Source organism: Leptodactylus fuscus, chromosome 11, assembly GCF_031893055.1.
Source record: "Leptodactylus fuscus isolate aLepFus1 chromosome 11, aLepFus1.hap2, whole genome shotgun sequence".
Classification (NCBI taxonomy): domain Eukaryota; kingdom Metazoa; phylum Chordata; class Amphibia; order Anura; family Leptodactylidae; genus Leptodactylus; species Leptodactylus fuscus.
In genome coordinates this window covers 41,259,197-41,276,627 of record NC_134275.1, presented here as the reverse complement: position 1 = coordinate 41,276,627, position 17,431 = coordinate 41,259,197, and the positions used below count along the sequence as shown (strand labels likewise).

General features: G+C 44.1%; 2 protein-coding genes across 2 annotated transcripts; one reads left to right on the top strand and one right to left on the bottom strand.

The window, feature by feature from the left end:
• Positions 1 to 3,645: 3,645 nt before the first annotated feature.
• PTGES2 (prostaglandin E synthase 2) lies at positions 3,646 to 15,025 on the bottom strand. The gene is made up of 7 exons (XM_075259002.1): positions 14,644 to 15,025; positions 13,212 to 13,406; positions 12,562 to 12,617; positions 12,304 to 12,453; positions 10,739 to 10,939; positions 5,194 to 5,311; positions 3,646 to 5,106 (listed from the first exon to the last, which is right to left on the bottom strand). The coding sequence occupies exons 1-7, from the start codon at positions 15,013 to 15,015 to the stop codon at positions 4,978 to 4,980; spliced, it is 1,221 nt and encodes a 406-aa protein (XP_075115103.1). The 5' UTR covers positions 15,016 to 15,025; the 3' UTR covers positions 3,646 to 4,977.
• Positions 15,026 to 15,142: 117 nt separating this feature from the next.
• On the top strand, positions 15,143 to 16,999 carry BBLN (bublin coiled coil protein). Its single transcript, XM_075260798.1, has 2 exons — positions 15,143 to 15,227; positions 16,451 to 16,999. The coding sequence occupies exons 1-2, from the start codon at positions 15,170 to 15,172 to the stop codon at positions 16,639 to 16,641; spliced, it is 249 nt and encodes an 82-aa protein (XP_075116899.1). The 5' UTR covers positions 15,143 to 15,169; the 3' UTR covers positions 16,642 to 16,999.
• The last annotated feature ends 432 nt before the right edge of the window (positions 17,000 to 17,431 follow it).

Here is a 17,431-nt window from a genome sequence, read left to right as displayed (position 1 = left end):
CAGTATTCTTGCATCGGTTACACCTACAAAAAAGCCAAAATAATCTACGCACTGCGGCAAGGAATCTCTTCTTTTTGTCTGATGCCTTGGTCATAATTTCATCCAGGGTTAGGCCAAACAAGAATTTTCCATCACATGGGATGTTGCAGTCTTGCCGTAGAGGCCACATCCCCTGCCCAACTTTTTAACCGGATTGCATGCCTAGCAGAATTAGCCAGGGCCATAGAGCAGGCTGATAGTCTTACTGCATCCATGGAGGCATCTACTAGAAAATCTGCTGCCTTGCAGATATAGTGGGAAGAGGACTCAGAATCCTATCCCTAGGGGCTTTGTTCCTGAGCTGGGACTCTAGCTCCTCCAACCATACCATTAGGGTCTTGGCTGTACAAGCCGCTGCTATGTTAGGCTTGCGGGAAGCCCCAGCCGACTCATAAGTATGCCTGAGAAAACAGTCTGCCTTCTTATCTAAAGGATCCCTCAAGAAACCTATGTCTTCAAAGGGTAGTTCTGACCTCTTAGAGGCCCTGAATATAGCCTTGTCCAGCTTGGGTATCAAATCCCAGGAAGAAGAAACTTCTTCCTCAAAGAGGTACTTACACTTCAACCCTCAAAGAATGAAGCCCTTCTAATCTAGCTCCTTCCATTCACATTCAAATCAGAAGAGATGCTCCTATGGATCGGAAATTGTCTATGGTGACGAGATTCCAGACGCCCGAACAATGTCTTGGACTAGCATCCTCAATCCCCCATTGTTGCCCAATAGCTTTTAATGTTTTCCAGTAGAAGACATGGAAAAACTAAGAGTAGCTGGACCCTTCTGTCTCAAGGAGGAAGATCTGGATGAATTCCCCACTTATTATTTGATAATTCCCCCTCTGAAGTAGATGATACCTCACAGCTAGAAGATGTCCTGGATTTCTTCTTTCCACTGGATTTAATCTTAAGGGAGTTCTTTACTTCTTCCTGCACTAAGGCCCCAAATTCCTGCAGCAGGGACAGACTCTTCTGCAACTGTGCATTTAATAGAGGAAAGGCATAACTTTTTTTTTGTTTTTTTTATTAGCTGGACCCAGCTTAGCTCTGCATAATGAGCATTCTTTAATTTAGCCAGGGCCTTTCCTGAACAACACATACAGTGTTGGCCAAAAGTATTGGCCCCCCCTGCAATTCTGTCAGATAATACTCATTTTCTTCCAGAAAATGATTGCAAGCACAAACTCTTTGGTAATATCTTCATTTATTTTGTTTGCAATGAAAAAACACAAAAGAGAATGAAAAAAAAAAAAAAAAAAAAAAGTCAAATCATTGATCATTTTTCACAAAACTGCAAAAATGGGCCGGACAAAAGTATTGGCCCCTTCAGCCTAATACTTGGTAGCACAATCTTTAGACAAAATAACTGCGCACAACCGCTTCCAGTAACCATCAATGAGTTTCTTACAAAGCTCTGCTGGAATTTTAGACCATTCTTCTTTGGCAAACTGCTCCAGGTCCCCCCTGAGATGTGAAGGGGGCCTTCTCCAAACTGCCATCAAGAGATCTCTCCCCCACAGGTGTTCTATGGGAGTCAGGTCTGGACTCATTGCTGGCCACTTTACAAGTCTCCAGTGCTTTCTCTCAAACCCTTTTCTAGTGCTGACCTGAAGTGTGTTTTGGGTCATTGTCCTGCTGGAAGACCCATGACCTCTGAGGGAGACCCAGCTTTCTCACACTGGGCCCTACATTATGCTGCACAATGTGTTGGTCATCTTCAGACTTCATAATGCCATGTACACGGTCAAGCAGTCCAGTGCCAGAGGCAGCAAAGCAACCCCAAAACATCAGGGAACCTCCGCCATGTTTGACTGTAGGGACCGTGTTCTTTTCTTTGAAGGCCTCTTTTTTTTTCCCTGTAAACTCTATGTTGATGTCTTTTCCCAAAAAGCTCTACTTTTGTCTCATCTGACCAGAGAACATTCTTCCAAAACGGTTTTGGCTTTCTCAGGTAAGATTTGGCAAACTCCAGCCTGGCTTTTTTAGGTCTCTGGGTAAGAAGTGGGGTCTTCCTGGGTATCCTACCATACAGTCCCTTTTCATTCAGACGCCGACGGATAGTACGGGGTGACACTGTTGTACCCTCGGACTGCAGGGCAGCTTGAACTTGTTTGGATGTTAGTCGAGGTTCTTTATCCACCATCCGCACAATCTTGCGTTGAAATCTCTTGTCAATTTTTATTTTCCGTCCACATCTAGGGAGGTTAGTCACAGTGCCATGGGCTTTAAACTTCTTGATGACACTGCACACGGTAGACACAGGAACATTCAGGTCTTTGGAGATGGACTTGTAGCCTTGAGATTGCTCATGCTTCCTCACAATTTTGCTTCTCAAGTCCTCAGACAGTTCTTTGGTCTTCTTTCTTTTCTCCATGCTCAATGTGGTACACACAAGGACACAGGACAGAGGTTGAGTCAACAACTTTAATCCATTTCAACTGGCTGCAAGTGTGATTTAGTTATTGCCACCACCTGGTAGGTGCCTCAGGTAAGTAACAGGTGCTGTTAATTACACAAATTAGAGAAGCATCACATGATTTTTCAAACAGTGCCAATACTTTTGTCCACCTCCTTTTTTATGTTTGCTGTGGAATTATATCCAATTTGTCTTTTTGACAATTCTTTTTCTGGTTTTTCATTGAAAACAAATTAAATGAAGATAATACCAAAGAATTTGTGATTGCAATCATTTTCTGGAAGAAAATTTGTATTATCTAACAGAATTGCAGGGGTGCCAATAGTTTTGGCCAACACTGTAATATAAACAAAATGTTATTACAAAAGACCCATAAATAAAGGGTCAGCCTGCAGCCACTTACATCTCCCATCAGTACTAAAACTGGAATGGAAACACCCTCCTCCTGGCCCCCGCCGTGGCCCTTGTTGGATCTAGCCACAAAAGAAGATGGTCTGGTTGTTTCTGCTGGGGCTGCTGCTCCATTAAACTGGTGTTTAATGGAGCAGCAGCCCCAGCTAGAGCCTACTAGAGCCTACTCCAATGTGCTACTACGTTTTCCTTTTGGTTGTCCCTCCACTTGCCGGTGCCAACAGGTACTCCCAGCTCAGCATTCTTATTTCCACTGTAAGCCATTTGACATTCAACGGCCCGCAACTCTCACCGTAGCGAGTCCGCAGTCTCAGATTCCCACCATACCGGCAAGCCAATTCTCCACACCAACCCGTCTGCTAACAGAGCCTCTCAACATTATTTTTCCTGCCAACGAAGCCCAGACTCTGTACCTCCAGCGGGAAGGGACCATGGCGCAGTTACCCCCTCACCTGGAAGGCCCATGTGCCTTGGCTCATTTCACCGGCACTGGGAACAGAGGGTAAAGCGGATTGCCCCTTTGTTTGATCAGTAGTGAAAAAGTTGCAGGAACCAACATAAGTGTCCTGGGGTTGTATAGCATAGTACACACATGTTTAAAATTATTTTTTGCCACATTTTTAGCTTCCTTCCTTTTAGCTGGTCCTCCACCCTTAAATACACTTTTTAATGTACTTGAATCAGGACTATCTGATAATTTGGGGTCTTTTAGGTTCCACTAAATCCTACCTTTACTATGACCTTGTACAACATGAGGCCGTCATAAAACGGATTTGCTTAAAGAATAAGCAGCACAAATTTTGGATTCCTTTACTTTAAAGCATTTTTCATTGGTCTAGTTTCGCACAAAAGTTCAGTGTAAATCCATTGCAATGTTCTGGATACCTTCTCACGGCAAGTCACACCTGTCTATTAATAAGTTACAAAAATCTAGAAATAAGCCAAGAAATCTCACCACTAGCACGTCTCTAGTTCTCACTCCTCAAGATCATAGCTGCTTTGGGCCAAGTAAGATCATCACTATAACTTACTTCACACTGTAACAACACTGGAGTGTAGTGTTTGGGGGCACGTGGTCAAAGAAAGTACCCTAAATAATTAGATGCCTGTAACATTAGATACCACAGGTATCCAGTGCTAAAGTTAGGGAGAAGGGGCTTTAAAGTCATTAAAGGGGTATTCTGATCAGTGGGGTCTGCCCATACCCCCCCTATAAATCAGCTGTTTGAAACATCTCATCCAAATGCTGCAGTCTCTTCACTGAACACAAGCACAGCGCTGTATCTTATGTAGTGGCTGTACTTGGTATTGCAGCCTTTAATCAGCTCAGACCCTTTTATTTGAATGAGACAGACCACAAAGAATGAAAATCAGCCGTTTCTGATCCTCTTGTCCAAAACAGATGACCCCTTTAAAAGGACTGTTATGTGGCTATATGGCAAAACACTACCTGCAAACAATATGTGGTCATTAGAGATGAGCAAGTACTGTTCGGATCAGCCGATCCGAACAGCACGCTCCATAGAAATGAATGGATGCACCTGGTACTTCCGCTTTGATGGCGGCCGGCCGCTTAACCCCCCGCGTGCCGGCTACGTCCATTCATTTCTATGTGAGCGTACTGTTGGGAACGGCTGATCCGAACAGTACTCGCTCATCTCTAGTGGTCATCACAACAGCAGGGGCGGCTGAACCACTGGTTAACATGCAGATACCAAAGTTAAAGGGAAAGCGTTTCAACTACCTAATTCTCAATGCCCTATTTTAGGCTAGTAAAATCAATTAAGACGAACATGGTGAGGATAGCCATAACAGTTTCTATAGCTCCTATTAACAATGGCATATGGCAGCCATATTGGAGCCTTTCAGCCACCAATATTGGGAATATACCTTTAATCAGGCAAAACCGTCACATTTCAGTGTAATTATGTTATAATTAGATAGCCGCAGAGGTCATGATGTGCATCACTACCTGGAATCCACAATCTATCAGGTAAGTAGCGACCACAATCTCCTGGGGGAAGAGGAAGCAAGAGTAAAAACCGTTATGGCTCTAATCAATGGTATAAAGCCCTTGGAGGACAGGACTGTCCCCTATAATGTCCTCAAGTATCAGCTCACTGAGATTGTGACTGTTCGTGAATGGCTTTGGTCATCCTCTGGTACCAGGGCTTGATCTTGGTGTTTGCCATCATGTCATCAAATGACTGCAGACCCTCCATGACTCTTAGGACCCCATAGACAGCCTAAAAGGAGAAGAGTTTATAGTCAGTACATTACATACAACTACACAGAGCTGAGCATCTTAGATAAGGGATAGAAGTCAGTCTTACCAGATCCGCCAGGTTTGGTTGGGAGCCACCAAGGAACTTCCTATCCTTACCCACAGCTGCCACCCAGGTATTTGCTGCCTTGTACAGATCCTGGCGGACATCATCTTGGAGATTGTGCCTTTAAAGAGTCAACAGAAAGACAACACTTTACATTTCCTGCACTTAAATCCCAATATTGATGTATGGACGTCTCTCTGCTACAAATGGGGGACAAAGGGCCCTCAACTTCTATGTAAGAAGAATGTAAGGCGAGGATGTAGAGAGCATGCTAAAAATTATGTATAGTACACAGCCGGAAAAGGGGGCAATGGGCAATAGTCTGATTTCCCCTGAGGTCTGTAAGGTGCTCACGAGTACTTCTGGTCCTCTTCCAGCTAAGAAAAAAAAACTGGCACTCATTCAGTAGATGCTTGAATATTACAAAATTTTATATATTCGCAAAATGGACATAAATGAGACATTTCAGTCTCAACATCAGACCTTCCTCAATCATCTTAAAATAAAATGAAACAAAATTACAGGTAAAACATTGGCTAGAGGGATAGTGCTCAGCTTCCTAGTACATCAGAATATAAGAACCTGCTGGAAAAACATGACCTGTGCAAACTTACCAGATAGAAGTAAGTGGAGTAGCATATCCAGAAGTTTGGGGTGAGAGGCAAGTATTAATAGGTTTGTACAATGTATGACGCTGCCCCAAAAATAGGTAGCAGTCCCTGCTCAAAAGGAGGGTAAAGAAATATGGAAAAATAAGATAATAGAATAGGGTCAAGCATTCCCAGAAGTGATCGCTTGCCCTAATGAGGTCACTTCCGTTTTCGGAGCACTGCAACCAGAAGAGAGGTCATGCGTGTCATGGAGATTCTGAACTTCAGGTTTGTGTAGAACGCAAATCAGAAGTATGGTGAAAAAAGGCAGGGGGATATAGGGGGAAAAAAAAGGGCAATACGGGTGATAAAAGGAAAGGAACATGGTTAAATGTAAGTAACTAGGCAAAAAGGTGAAGGGGGGGGAAGATAAAAGGAACAATTAGAAAAAAAAAAAAGGAGTGGGGAAAGAAAACAAAGAGGAGGGAGAGAAAGGGAAAGAGGGGGGATATAAAAGGAAATGAAAGGAATAGATAAAGAAAACTAAACAAGGAAAAAGAGGAAGAAAAAAAATAGAATGGAAGATGGAAAGCAAAAGAAAGAGGAATAAAGTCCCGGGAACACTGTGAGAATAATGGTCTTTGATTTCTCCAGTGCGTTCAACATCATTCAGTCAGGGCTATTGAGGGAGAAGCTGAACCTTGTTGGACTGGACCATCACTTGTCCAACTGGATACTAGACTACATCACTAACCGCCCTCAGTATGTGAGAGCCCGGGACTGTGTGTCTGACACTGTGATCTGTAGTATGGGAGCACCACAAGGTACAGTTTTTGCCCCATTTCTCTTCACACTGTACACTGCTGACTTTAGGCACAACTCATCCAGCTGTTACTTACAGAAGTACTCCGATGACAATTAATATCATCATAATAAACATTTTTAACAAAAACTATGTACATCATAATCACTATTGAGTCCTTTAGGTTCGAGTTTTGAACTGGTAAATCCAATATGCTTCTCCTTGTTTCAAAGGTCTTAATACGTTCTCCAACTCGTCTAGGAATGTGTTCTATGATTTGATATTTAAATTGAGAGATTGCATCTTTAGCTTGGTGAAAGAGAAATGAGATTGGCGACAGTCAATTCCCGATACAGATCGTACTCTTATGTTTGGAAACTACACAGCCAATCAGAGAAAGCCTTTCCACACAGCATTTGATAATATACACAACAAAACTCGTGTCACATGTGAAAAAATCTTTCACGAGGAATCTTTTCCCTGTATGGGGGTGTGTAATAGTGTCAGCTTTCTGAATGTTGTTACACTGGGGACAGTGCAAGCACGGATATGTTCCATTTTCTCTAGAGCCGAGTTAGACCTTTAAACATAGAGAGGGATATTGGATTTACCAGTTCCAAACTCTAGATCCTAAAAGTCTCAATAGAGTTTATGATGTAGCTTTTGCTAATAATGTTTATTCGCATTATATTATATACTTACACTCCTTTTCTTCCTTCCACAGAATCGTTAAACCTCTAGGAGGATCTTGGTCTCAGTTAATCTTCATTACCAGACCTTTTTTACTCCTTTTCTTTCACTCTCCCTATTTTTTTTTTTCTCCTTTTTTGGCTCTTTTTTCTATTCCCTTGATTTCCTTTTACAACCCCCTCCCTCTTTCTACTTGTTCCTTTTAGTTCTCTCTCATTTTTCACCTTTTTGCCTAGTTAAATACATTTACCCATGGTCCTTTCGTTTTATCACCAACATAGCCCATTTTTTCTATCCCCCTGCCTTCCAGTTTGTGTAGAGCGCCAACCTGATGTACGGCAACTCCATGACACACGGCATCACTTCCAGTTGGAGCGCTCCTAAAAACAGAAGTGACCTCATTAGGGCAAGCGTTCACTTTTGGGAATGCTTGGCCCTATTCTACCATCTTATTTTTCCATTCTCCTTGCCGCTCCTTTTTAGCAGGAACTGCTACCAATGCTTGGGACAGTGTTGTTTGCCGGAAGTAGTGACGTCAGTTATGACATCACTTCCGGTTGTTATGCTATTTATTCTTTCCCTGATATCTAGTTTCACCTTGTTACATGCTCTAGACCAGGGGTCTCAAACTTGCGGCCCGCATGCGGCCCCCCGAAAAATTTTGTGCGGCCCGCACAAGCCTAGGGACGCCGGATCCGAGTTCAATACATTGCGAGATGATTATATCCACTAGCCGCTACGTTCCGGCTAGTGGACATATAGGCGCGATGTGATGACGTCACATCACCACATCGCGCCTACAGGTCTATTAGTAAAACTGCAGAGCGCGGCGGGGGAGCGTTGGATGGTGAGTATAAGTGTTTTTTTGTGTGTTAAAGAGGAGCTTTCACCATTTTGCCCACAGGCAGTTCTATATACTGCCGGAAAGCTGACAGTGCGCTGAGTTCAGCGCACTGTTGGCTTTCCCGATGTGGGCCCGGTGTGAAGAGCTTACGGTCCCGGTACCGTAGCTCTTCTATGGTCAGAAGTGCGTTTCTGACACTGTCAGAGACGTCCTTCTTCACAGCACAGCCAATCGCACTGTGCTGTGAGAGCCGGGAGGAACGCCCCCTCCCTCCCTGATAATGCTCGTCTATGGACGAGTACTGCGAGCAGAGGGAGGGGGGAGTTCCTCCCGCCTCTCACAGCACAGCGCGATTGGCTGTGCTGTGAAGAAGGACGTCTCTGACAGTGTCAGAAACGCACTTCTGACCATAGAAGAGCTACGGTACCGGGACCGTAAGCTCTTCACACCGGGCCCACATCGGGAAAGCCAACAGTGCGCTGAACTCAGCGCACTGTCAGCTTTCCGGCAGTATATAGAACTGCCTGTGGGCAAAATGGTGAAAGGATCTCTTTAAACATTGAGGTGGAATGAAGGGGCTCATGACACTGGGGACAGACAAAGGGAGGGGGGAGAACAGCATGACACTGGGGCAGAAATGGAGGGGACATGAATCTGGGGGCAGAGATGGAGGGGACATGAATCTGGGGGCAGAGATGGAGGGGACATGAATCTGGGGGCAGATGAAGGGTGTATATGTAACTGAGGGAAAGATGGAGGGGGGACATATAGTTTACGGGTGACTGTAGGAGGATTATACTGTGTGCGGGCACATGAAAAATGAATGGGCGGAGTCAACATAAAAGTGGGTGGAGCTAAATTTGCCGCGGTGCGGCCCGCCGACTGGCTGGGATCTTGCTCTGCGGCCCACATGCTGAGTTGAGTTTGAGACCCCTGCTCTAGACACTCCTATCTTCTATGTACATTTGGACTGGCAGTGACATCACTTCCATTTTTTTGAAATTTTAGCACCGAAATAGTTACATATCCCACATCGACCATGCTTATAACAAAGCTATTACTACTAAAGGCGGGTTCACACCTGCGCCTGGTCTCTGCTTTGCTGGGTTCAGTCTTCTGCGCAAGAAACTGGACAAGAGATAGAAACCTAGTAGTCCGTTTTCAAACCCGTTCACTTGAATGGGTTTGCAAAGTGTCCTCCTGTGAGCGTCTTCTGCCTGTCCATGGCAAAAACGTTTTTTTGTTTTTTTTTTAACCGGACACAAAGTCCTGCATGTTTCACTTTGTGTCTGGTTAAAAAAAAAAAAAAACGGTTTTGCCACAGAGAGGCAGAAGACGATTACGGGAGGACACTTTGCAAACCCATTCAAGTAAACGGGTTTGCAAACTGACTGCTGGGTTTCCATCTCCTGTCCAGTTTCTTGGGAAAGAGACTGAAACTTACCAGATTGGCTAAAGCGGAGACGGGGTGCAGGCGTGAGCCCGCCCTTATCTCTTACTTCATACTTCTGGATATGCTACTCCACTTACTTCTATCTAGTAACATTGCACAGGTCATGTTTTTCCAGTAGTTTCTTATATTCTGATGTACTAGGAAGCTGGGCACCATGCCTATAGCAACCTTTTTTGCTATCGCTAATTTTGTCATTTTGTTTTATTTCTGTTTTTGAAAATGGAACGCATTTATCATAGTATTCCTTTGTATTAATTGTCCTGGATAGAAAGTCATTGGATTCTTTCTTCCACCACCTCAGAGATACTTGCTCATTGCTATAATCATTTAGTTGTACTTATGTGTTTATATTTATAATTTTTGCCTAGAAGATATGCGCTTATGGATTGTGGTTTCATTTTTATTTCTATTTTCCTGTCTCATTTTATTTTAAGATGACTGATAAAGGTCTGATGTTTAGACCGAATTTTCATTTATGTCAATTTTGCAGATACATGTATATTACATTTTGGAGTATTCAAGCATCTACTGAATGAGTATCACAATTTTTTTTCTTGTCATTGATGGGCACAAGTTCCCATCTGAGCACCGTTCAACCTATAAAACACTGAGTGATGCATCATTAATGCTTAATAACTCTTCCACATAAGGACTGGGTGGGTTCAAAGTGTGACAACTACATTGAAAAGGTTTTCCAGGAATTGTATATTGATAACCTGTCCTTAGGGTAGGTCATCAATATGTGATCAGTGAGGGTCCAACACCTATCGCACTGTGGCCTCTTTCCTACGCCAATGACTTCATGTTCATGGTACACAGCAGCAGCTCAGCTGAATGGAAGAAAATGAGCAGAGTTGCAATGTCAAGCACAGCCACTATACAGTGTATGGCACTGTCCTTGGTATTCAATAAAGAGGCCCTGGCACTCACAGAAACTCTGCAGCGTCTTCATCCAGCTGATCATAAAGGTACCAGGTATGAGACCCCTAATGATGTCATATTGATGATAAATATACATATAAGTCCCTGAAAGCCACATCAAATCCAATTTTGTCTGCTCTCTTGCACTAAACAAGTGAAGGGAAGACGAGCTCCGGTAATGGAGGTAGATGCTAAGCCTATTAAGATGGCACCTCTGATCATTAATCTGATGAACAATTGAAATATACCTGCTTTTCAGTCTCTTGCCAATAAAAAACATGGCTGTTGCTCCCACATATTTGGCAAAGATACCCTCCACAGCGCCAAAGTTCCCCTCACGAACAATGTAGTCAAAGGATGCCAGTGCCTCGGCGGGTGTGCGATAAACATTAGGAGAGATGAGGTGGACCAGCCAGTCATCTGCCCACTGACGCCATTTCATTTCCTCCCTATGGAAGAAGAGGAAATAAATATTTTAATATGACGGGGGCACAAGTCCTGATTTTAATATCTCATATAACTACTTCAATACTCACCTGACCATGTGCAGAATTGCCATATACCCACCACTCCTCCAACCTGACCAGTTATAATAGTTCATATATCTTTACTCTTGCCACACATCTCACATCAATTATTCACACGTTCTGGGTATGTATCCTCTACCGTTCACAGATGTATAGCCTCCCATTCCAAATCAGAGATGATTGACATATAGCAGGTATTATATGAGGGGACTAGTCACTATCCTCCTGGACCTAAACCATTAAACCTAGTACTAGAAGCCTAAACTGATCCTCAATCTACAGTAAAATAGTATAAAGCCATAGTGGACACATGTGGATAGTCAGCCATTGTTGTGCAGTGTCGGGCTCCCCAGCCCTATACAAACAAGTGTCCAGGATGCAGTGAGGGTCCATGACTTCTAGCGCTGAAATGTCATACCTTCTGCTCATTTAGAGATCAGTCGTAGATTGCTTCTGCCTGCACAGTGATTGGGGAAATTCTGTGTGGATATTATAATTATGGCCACTCAGAACAGAAAATTGCCTGTAAAAAATGGGTTGTGCCACTAATAATACTTATCATTAAGTGTCGATAGATATGGATCTGACTGCTGGAACCCCAACCATCAGCAGAACGAGGCCTGAAAGTTTCCCTGACTGCTCCACGTGAATACTTTTGTGTGGCCATCGCTCCACTCAGTTCTGTGAGGCGACAAGAGATCTCTGTCCAGACAGCCTTACATGTCCATAATGTTTTCATTCACATGGAGCATTCAAGGAGCCCATTCACTAGATCACTAGGGGTCAAAATCCCAGTCATCATACGTTCATTCCCTATCTATTATTCCCTACCCCCATGTTTCTTTTGAATGTTTGGCCTACACAATCAGGGAGGGGCTAGGGCAGAGCTCTTATGTGCCTGTGTAAGATGCCATGCACACATCAGAATATGGTTTGGAAAATCTGCTCCATACATTTTCTGGATTTCCCATCCCAAACCCAGCCAGGAAACCGGACTCCTTAAAGCTTAGTGATATATGTTGCTAGCACTCCTGGCCTCCTCATAGCTCCACTGTCCCATAATGTGTATCGTATACCGTGAATAAACAAGGAAGCAGGGAGTCCTGACACCATATATCATGATGAGCCTGGGTCTCCTGACTGTCCAGACTTGGCAGATCATACTATGCCTTATGCAGAAGCCCTGATGCGGGTTTTAACATTCACCTATGTTATGGAACATGCACATCCCTCCATCCTCACCCGTGTCATTGCTCTTCTATATATCAGCAATCTCTACAACTCACTTCTGTGATTCTTTGGACTGGTACAGCCGCTGTGTCTCCTGTTCATTCAGCATAAGCCAGTATCTGTTCTGATACTCTGTCACCTCCTTCCCTTTCTCGTTCTTCACAATCATACCCGGATAGTAGGACACAATCTCCTCCAGGCTTTTCCTTCATTAAGATAAAAATACTATCAAGTAAAGAAAGAAAAGTCTTATGAAGAGATACAATAATGCAGAAAATGTCAGTGTTGGAAAACAAACCTCCCATTTCACTTACCTGGACACAAGGAACGTTTTCACGGCGCTGATTATCACCGACGAGTCGTTTAATTGCTGATGGAAATGAAATTGGCCAGGTAAGAAGCAAATAGAAGGAATATACAGACACTCCATGTCCTGAGACTATCATTACAATTATTATTATTTCTCATATTGATGATCTCTTCACAGGACAGGTCATGAGTATGTGATCTGTGGAAGTCAAACATCCAGATCCTGCACACATCAGCTATTGCAGCACCCTCTGGGTACCAGAAATAGCCAGTGGAAAGGGAGTAACACCGCTCATATTCAAGTTATAGGAGTGGTGCTGCACTTCATCAGAACTACAGCTATGCGACGCAATCTGGGATTTAATTAAAAAAAAAAAAAAAAAAACACCTTCCAACTCCTAAAACACCACAAAGTAAACTGGAATGAAAGTTAGCCAAGACAAAAAATTAAATAAAAAACAAAACACAACAAATCAGTCCATGGGTCACACTCTGGAATTGCAGCCCTGCTGCACTCAGCCATGTAAAACCGCCCTTAGGGACTAAACTAGTATATGTGATTTACAGAACTTTGCAGTCATATAACTTTTACAAAAAGCATGATAGCACCGCAATGTGTGAACAGCGGCTTGAAGTGCTTACCAAATCTACTTACCAAAGTGGAATTGGCGCTGGCTATGAGGATGGGGACTTTTCTGTAGCTGGAGAATTTAATCTCTTTCCTGAGGACAGGATTCACCTCTACTATCTCATAGGGCAGCCGGTGGTAATCTAGGAAGGCGCGGACCTTACTGCAGAAGGGGCACGTCTTGTACTGGTACAGAGTAAGATGTAGACCGTCTTCTGAGACCTGATAGGACACAGGATAAGTAAAATAACTCAGGGATCAAAATTTCATACATGGTTCTGGCACATAAATCCTTCTTAAATGACTGACCCCTACACCGTCACACATATATATATATATATATATATATATATATTAACACAATAAAAGTTTCCCTTCCTTAGAGGCCATTTTGAGAATGCCATCATGCAGCAGTGAGCTACAGCAAATAAATACTGGAGATAAAAAAAAAAAAAGTCTGTGTGCCTATGAGTAACATAGGTTATACAGTATAGGAACAATACTATGGAACCGCAAATACACATATATCTTTGGCATACATTCTCAATAGGCAGAGGGATAGAAGCCATAGTCAGACACGCCTGGTGGCAACTTATTTATCCTGAGAACAAGGGGATGGGACATGTTACAATCCAGCGGCTTTATCCTTACTTCCCCATCATGTGGGAAAAATTGGCATGTGAATGACCAGCTTAAGCCTACGTTCACAATGGAAAAGGTTCTGTTCTGCCAAATTTCCATAATTTTTTGGAAACCTCCATCTGACAACACTTATTACAGGCTGCAGTTGTCAGGCAATGAATTTTTGGCAACTAAACTGTATCAAGTAGCAGTGACGTTCAGTTATAGGCACCATAAGTACAGCTTACTATTCACGTCACCTTATTCCTACTCTCTGTCTACAATGCTAATCCAAGTTTTCCAACGAAACTGGAAGGCTCAGTCTTTATAGCAGAGGTCAGCAACCCTCAGCACTCCAGTTACTGTAAAGCTATAAAACCCAGCTTGCTCTGCACACTTCTATGGGAGCTCAAAGAATAGCAAAGCAAGTATGCATGCTGGGAGTTGTAGTTTCCCAACATCCCTGATGTACAGTATAGCTCTCACTACATGCAGTGCCTTTCTGGTATGGAGTTCAGATCAAATCTATAATCCTTATGGCTGAATCACGACCCTATCGGTAGTTTATGGACACTGGGATGGAGCCGCAGGCTATAAACATCTATGGTCTGCAGTGGTTGAAAAGCTACAATTGGAGTTGTAGTTTGCGGCCACAGATGGTACATCAGGGCAATGGCAGGACATTTGGATTACATGATTACAATGTATTATGGGATTGCTAAGACTACAATTCCCTAATATTGTATGATGCGGAGTTCCCCTGTAAATAATGCAATTGCTGGTGACATAACTAGTGGTCCCCCAGTTATATCAGTTATAAGTTGTGTGGATATCATACCTTCGCCTCTTCCTCCGCCCTCAGGGAACATTGGAGGGTCTGCATCACCCCCAATGCTCCCCCGAAAGCAAAAACCAGGCCCCACATCCTCCTGCCCCCATTCCCTGCCTCCTGCCCCCTCCAACCAGTTCTATAGCCTCGCCAGCTGCCATTCAGACAACAAACCCAACTCTGCTGTGCTGTCAAGGGCAGGCTTCTTCCCTTTACTGGGCTCACGGAGTAAGGAAGTGCACTAAACCCCCTGACAGTGGCCCCACACAAAGCTGAGGGGTCCCTAATCCCGGGCACCCGAAGCCCCCCCACACCAGCCCTGAGCTGCCCCGCTAGCCGCCATGTCATAGCACCCAGCTCGTGAACCCTGTGAGCCGCCATCTTCCCTGCCACTAAGCCCCGCCCTTTCTTAGCAGTAATTGCGGCGGTGGAGGGACGGGAACCAATCAAAATGCAGGGAGAGCCGTTACGTCACCGCTGTCAGACTTATATAAGAGAATGGTCACATGACCGTCGGTCACATGACGAGGTTACAATGTCTGGACCGAACGGGGACCCGCAAGTCCCTCTGGGCGAAGTGTCCGTGGAGGAAGGTGTGTATATGGCGCTAATTATTAACGCGTTATTGGATATTGCTGCAAAGCTGCACAGACCTCTCAGGATTCGGGAAAACTGGGCTAAAACCCTTGTGCAAGCTGTAATGGCGGCCATAGAAGATGTCACCCAGCTTTCCCAGGACCAAATACAATTAAGATCTGACAAACTAGAATATTCTCATAAGGAGGAGACTGAGGGACGCAGTGCCAGGATGTTCTTTAATGACAATTTAGCTGCTGAAGAACTACAACTCCCAGCATGCCCTGACTGCTGCCCTATTGTAGTACAACTCCCAGAATGCCCCGACTGCTGCCCTATTGCCATACTACAACTCCCAGCATGCCCTGACTGCTGCCCTATTGTAGTACAACTCCCAGAATGCCCCGACTGCTGCCCTATTGCCATACTACAACTCCCAGCATGCCCTGATCACTGCCCTATTGCAATACTACAACTCCCAGCATGCCCTGATCGCTGCCCTATTGCAATACTACAACTCCCAGCATGCCCTGATCACTGCCCTATTGCAATACTACAACTCCCAGCATGCCCTGATCGCTGCCCTACTGCAGTACAACTCTCAGCTGCTACCACTCAGAGCCCGCCGCTGTGAGGGCATGCTGAGAGTTGTAGTTTTGCCACAGCTGTAGAGCCATGAGTAGACTATCATCATCATCTCTGCAGTATTTCTGGCTAGGTCAGGTACTGTTTGCCTATAAACATCGGTCCTGTAATACTGCAGGCAGTCTGTAGTCACAGGCAGAATTTTCTGGTTCTGGGTGACTATTGGCAAACCTTGTGAGTCTTGTACAAGTATAAGGACAAACATCAAGATTTTACTGGAAAAAGCACAGCCAGTTGCCATAGTGTACTCTGCCGTTTAATGTGCATGAGGGCCCCCCCAAAATCCATACATTGCAGGTCACTTTCTGCTGTGGATCTTGTCCTGTAGCTTGCTGGCAGATCCTCCACATATATGACCTTAGGCTGGGTTCGCAGTGGATTAGTCGCTACAGACTATTTCTGCTCCAGTATACAATAGTGACTGGGTATAAAGAAATCTCACACCCTGCTCCAAAAACCTATAGCAGCTCCCCCTGGGCATGCCAGGGGTGTCAGACCTGATACTAATGACCTGTCCTAAGGATAGACCATCAATATCAAAGCCCTATAAATTCAAATTCTGGTGCATTTAAGCATTTTTTTTTTTAATTTTCAGATTACGCAGCCTTGGACTTCATGTTGGACCAGATCAATTTCTGTCTAGATCACTTAGAGGAAAAGAATGACCTCTTGCACGCACAACTTCAGGATCTCCTAGAATCCAACCGGCAGGCACGGCGGGACTTCCAGGAGCAGCTAAATCAGAATGGGGCGAACAGCAGGTCACAGCAGGGGGAGCAGCTCTAACCTCTGCCCCAAATCAGCAAGCCGCAGTGTCCTACATCCCCACAACATGCTCCGAATAGACTGAAGATTCTCTGTTAGTAAATCTGGGGCTGCAGTTGTGACAGCTGGAGATACGGGCCCCTGGGACCTGCTGTCCTGGACGTGTTCACACCTGGACTCTCCCTCCGCACACAGCATCTAGTACCTATCATCCTGAATGTGGAAATTTATTTTATGTTAATAATAACTTATTATGGAAAAACCTTTATTAAATAACATCGTCTCCCCCATATTCTGCTATATGGAGAGGTGTGCTTTAATAATATGCTGTTTTTATCCTTGTGATCTGTGATGGTTCCCCTTACTTTTCTTATAAAGTATTTCATAATCTACCGCCGGTCTCATCGAAATTATTGGGGAGGGGGGCATCAGAGCAACGAGTGGGTATTAGAACCTATGGCCTTAACGAGTTATATCAGACAATGTTGAGTGCCCACTAGATGGCGCTACAGTAAGAGAGCTGTTCTGTCCTCTTTGCAGCAATGTGACAGTCACATTGTACCGTCATCTCATTAAAAGGGGAAAAACAATTTTCATAAACCCTATGAGAGGAGATATGAGGTATTACAGTGGAATCGTCTGTACCGCAGCCTTAAAGGGGTTGGCCAGGATTACATTAGAGATAGATGGAAATATATATATATATAAATTTTTATTTTTTTTTTTGTAAATTAGGCCAGAAGTGTAAAAAAAAAACAAAACGGTGTCCTCTCTGCACGTTGCAGTCCTGCTACGCTGTCTTCTTGCAATG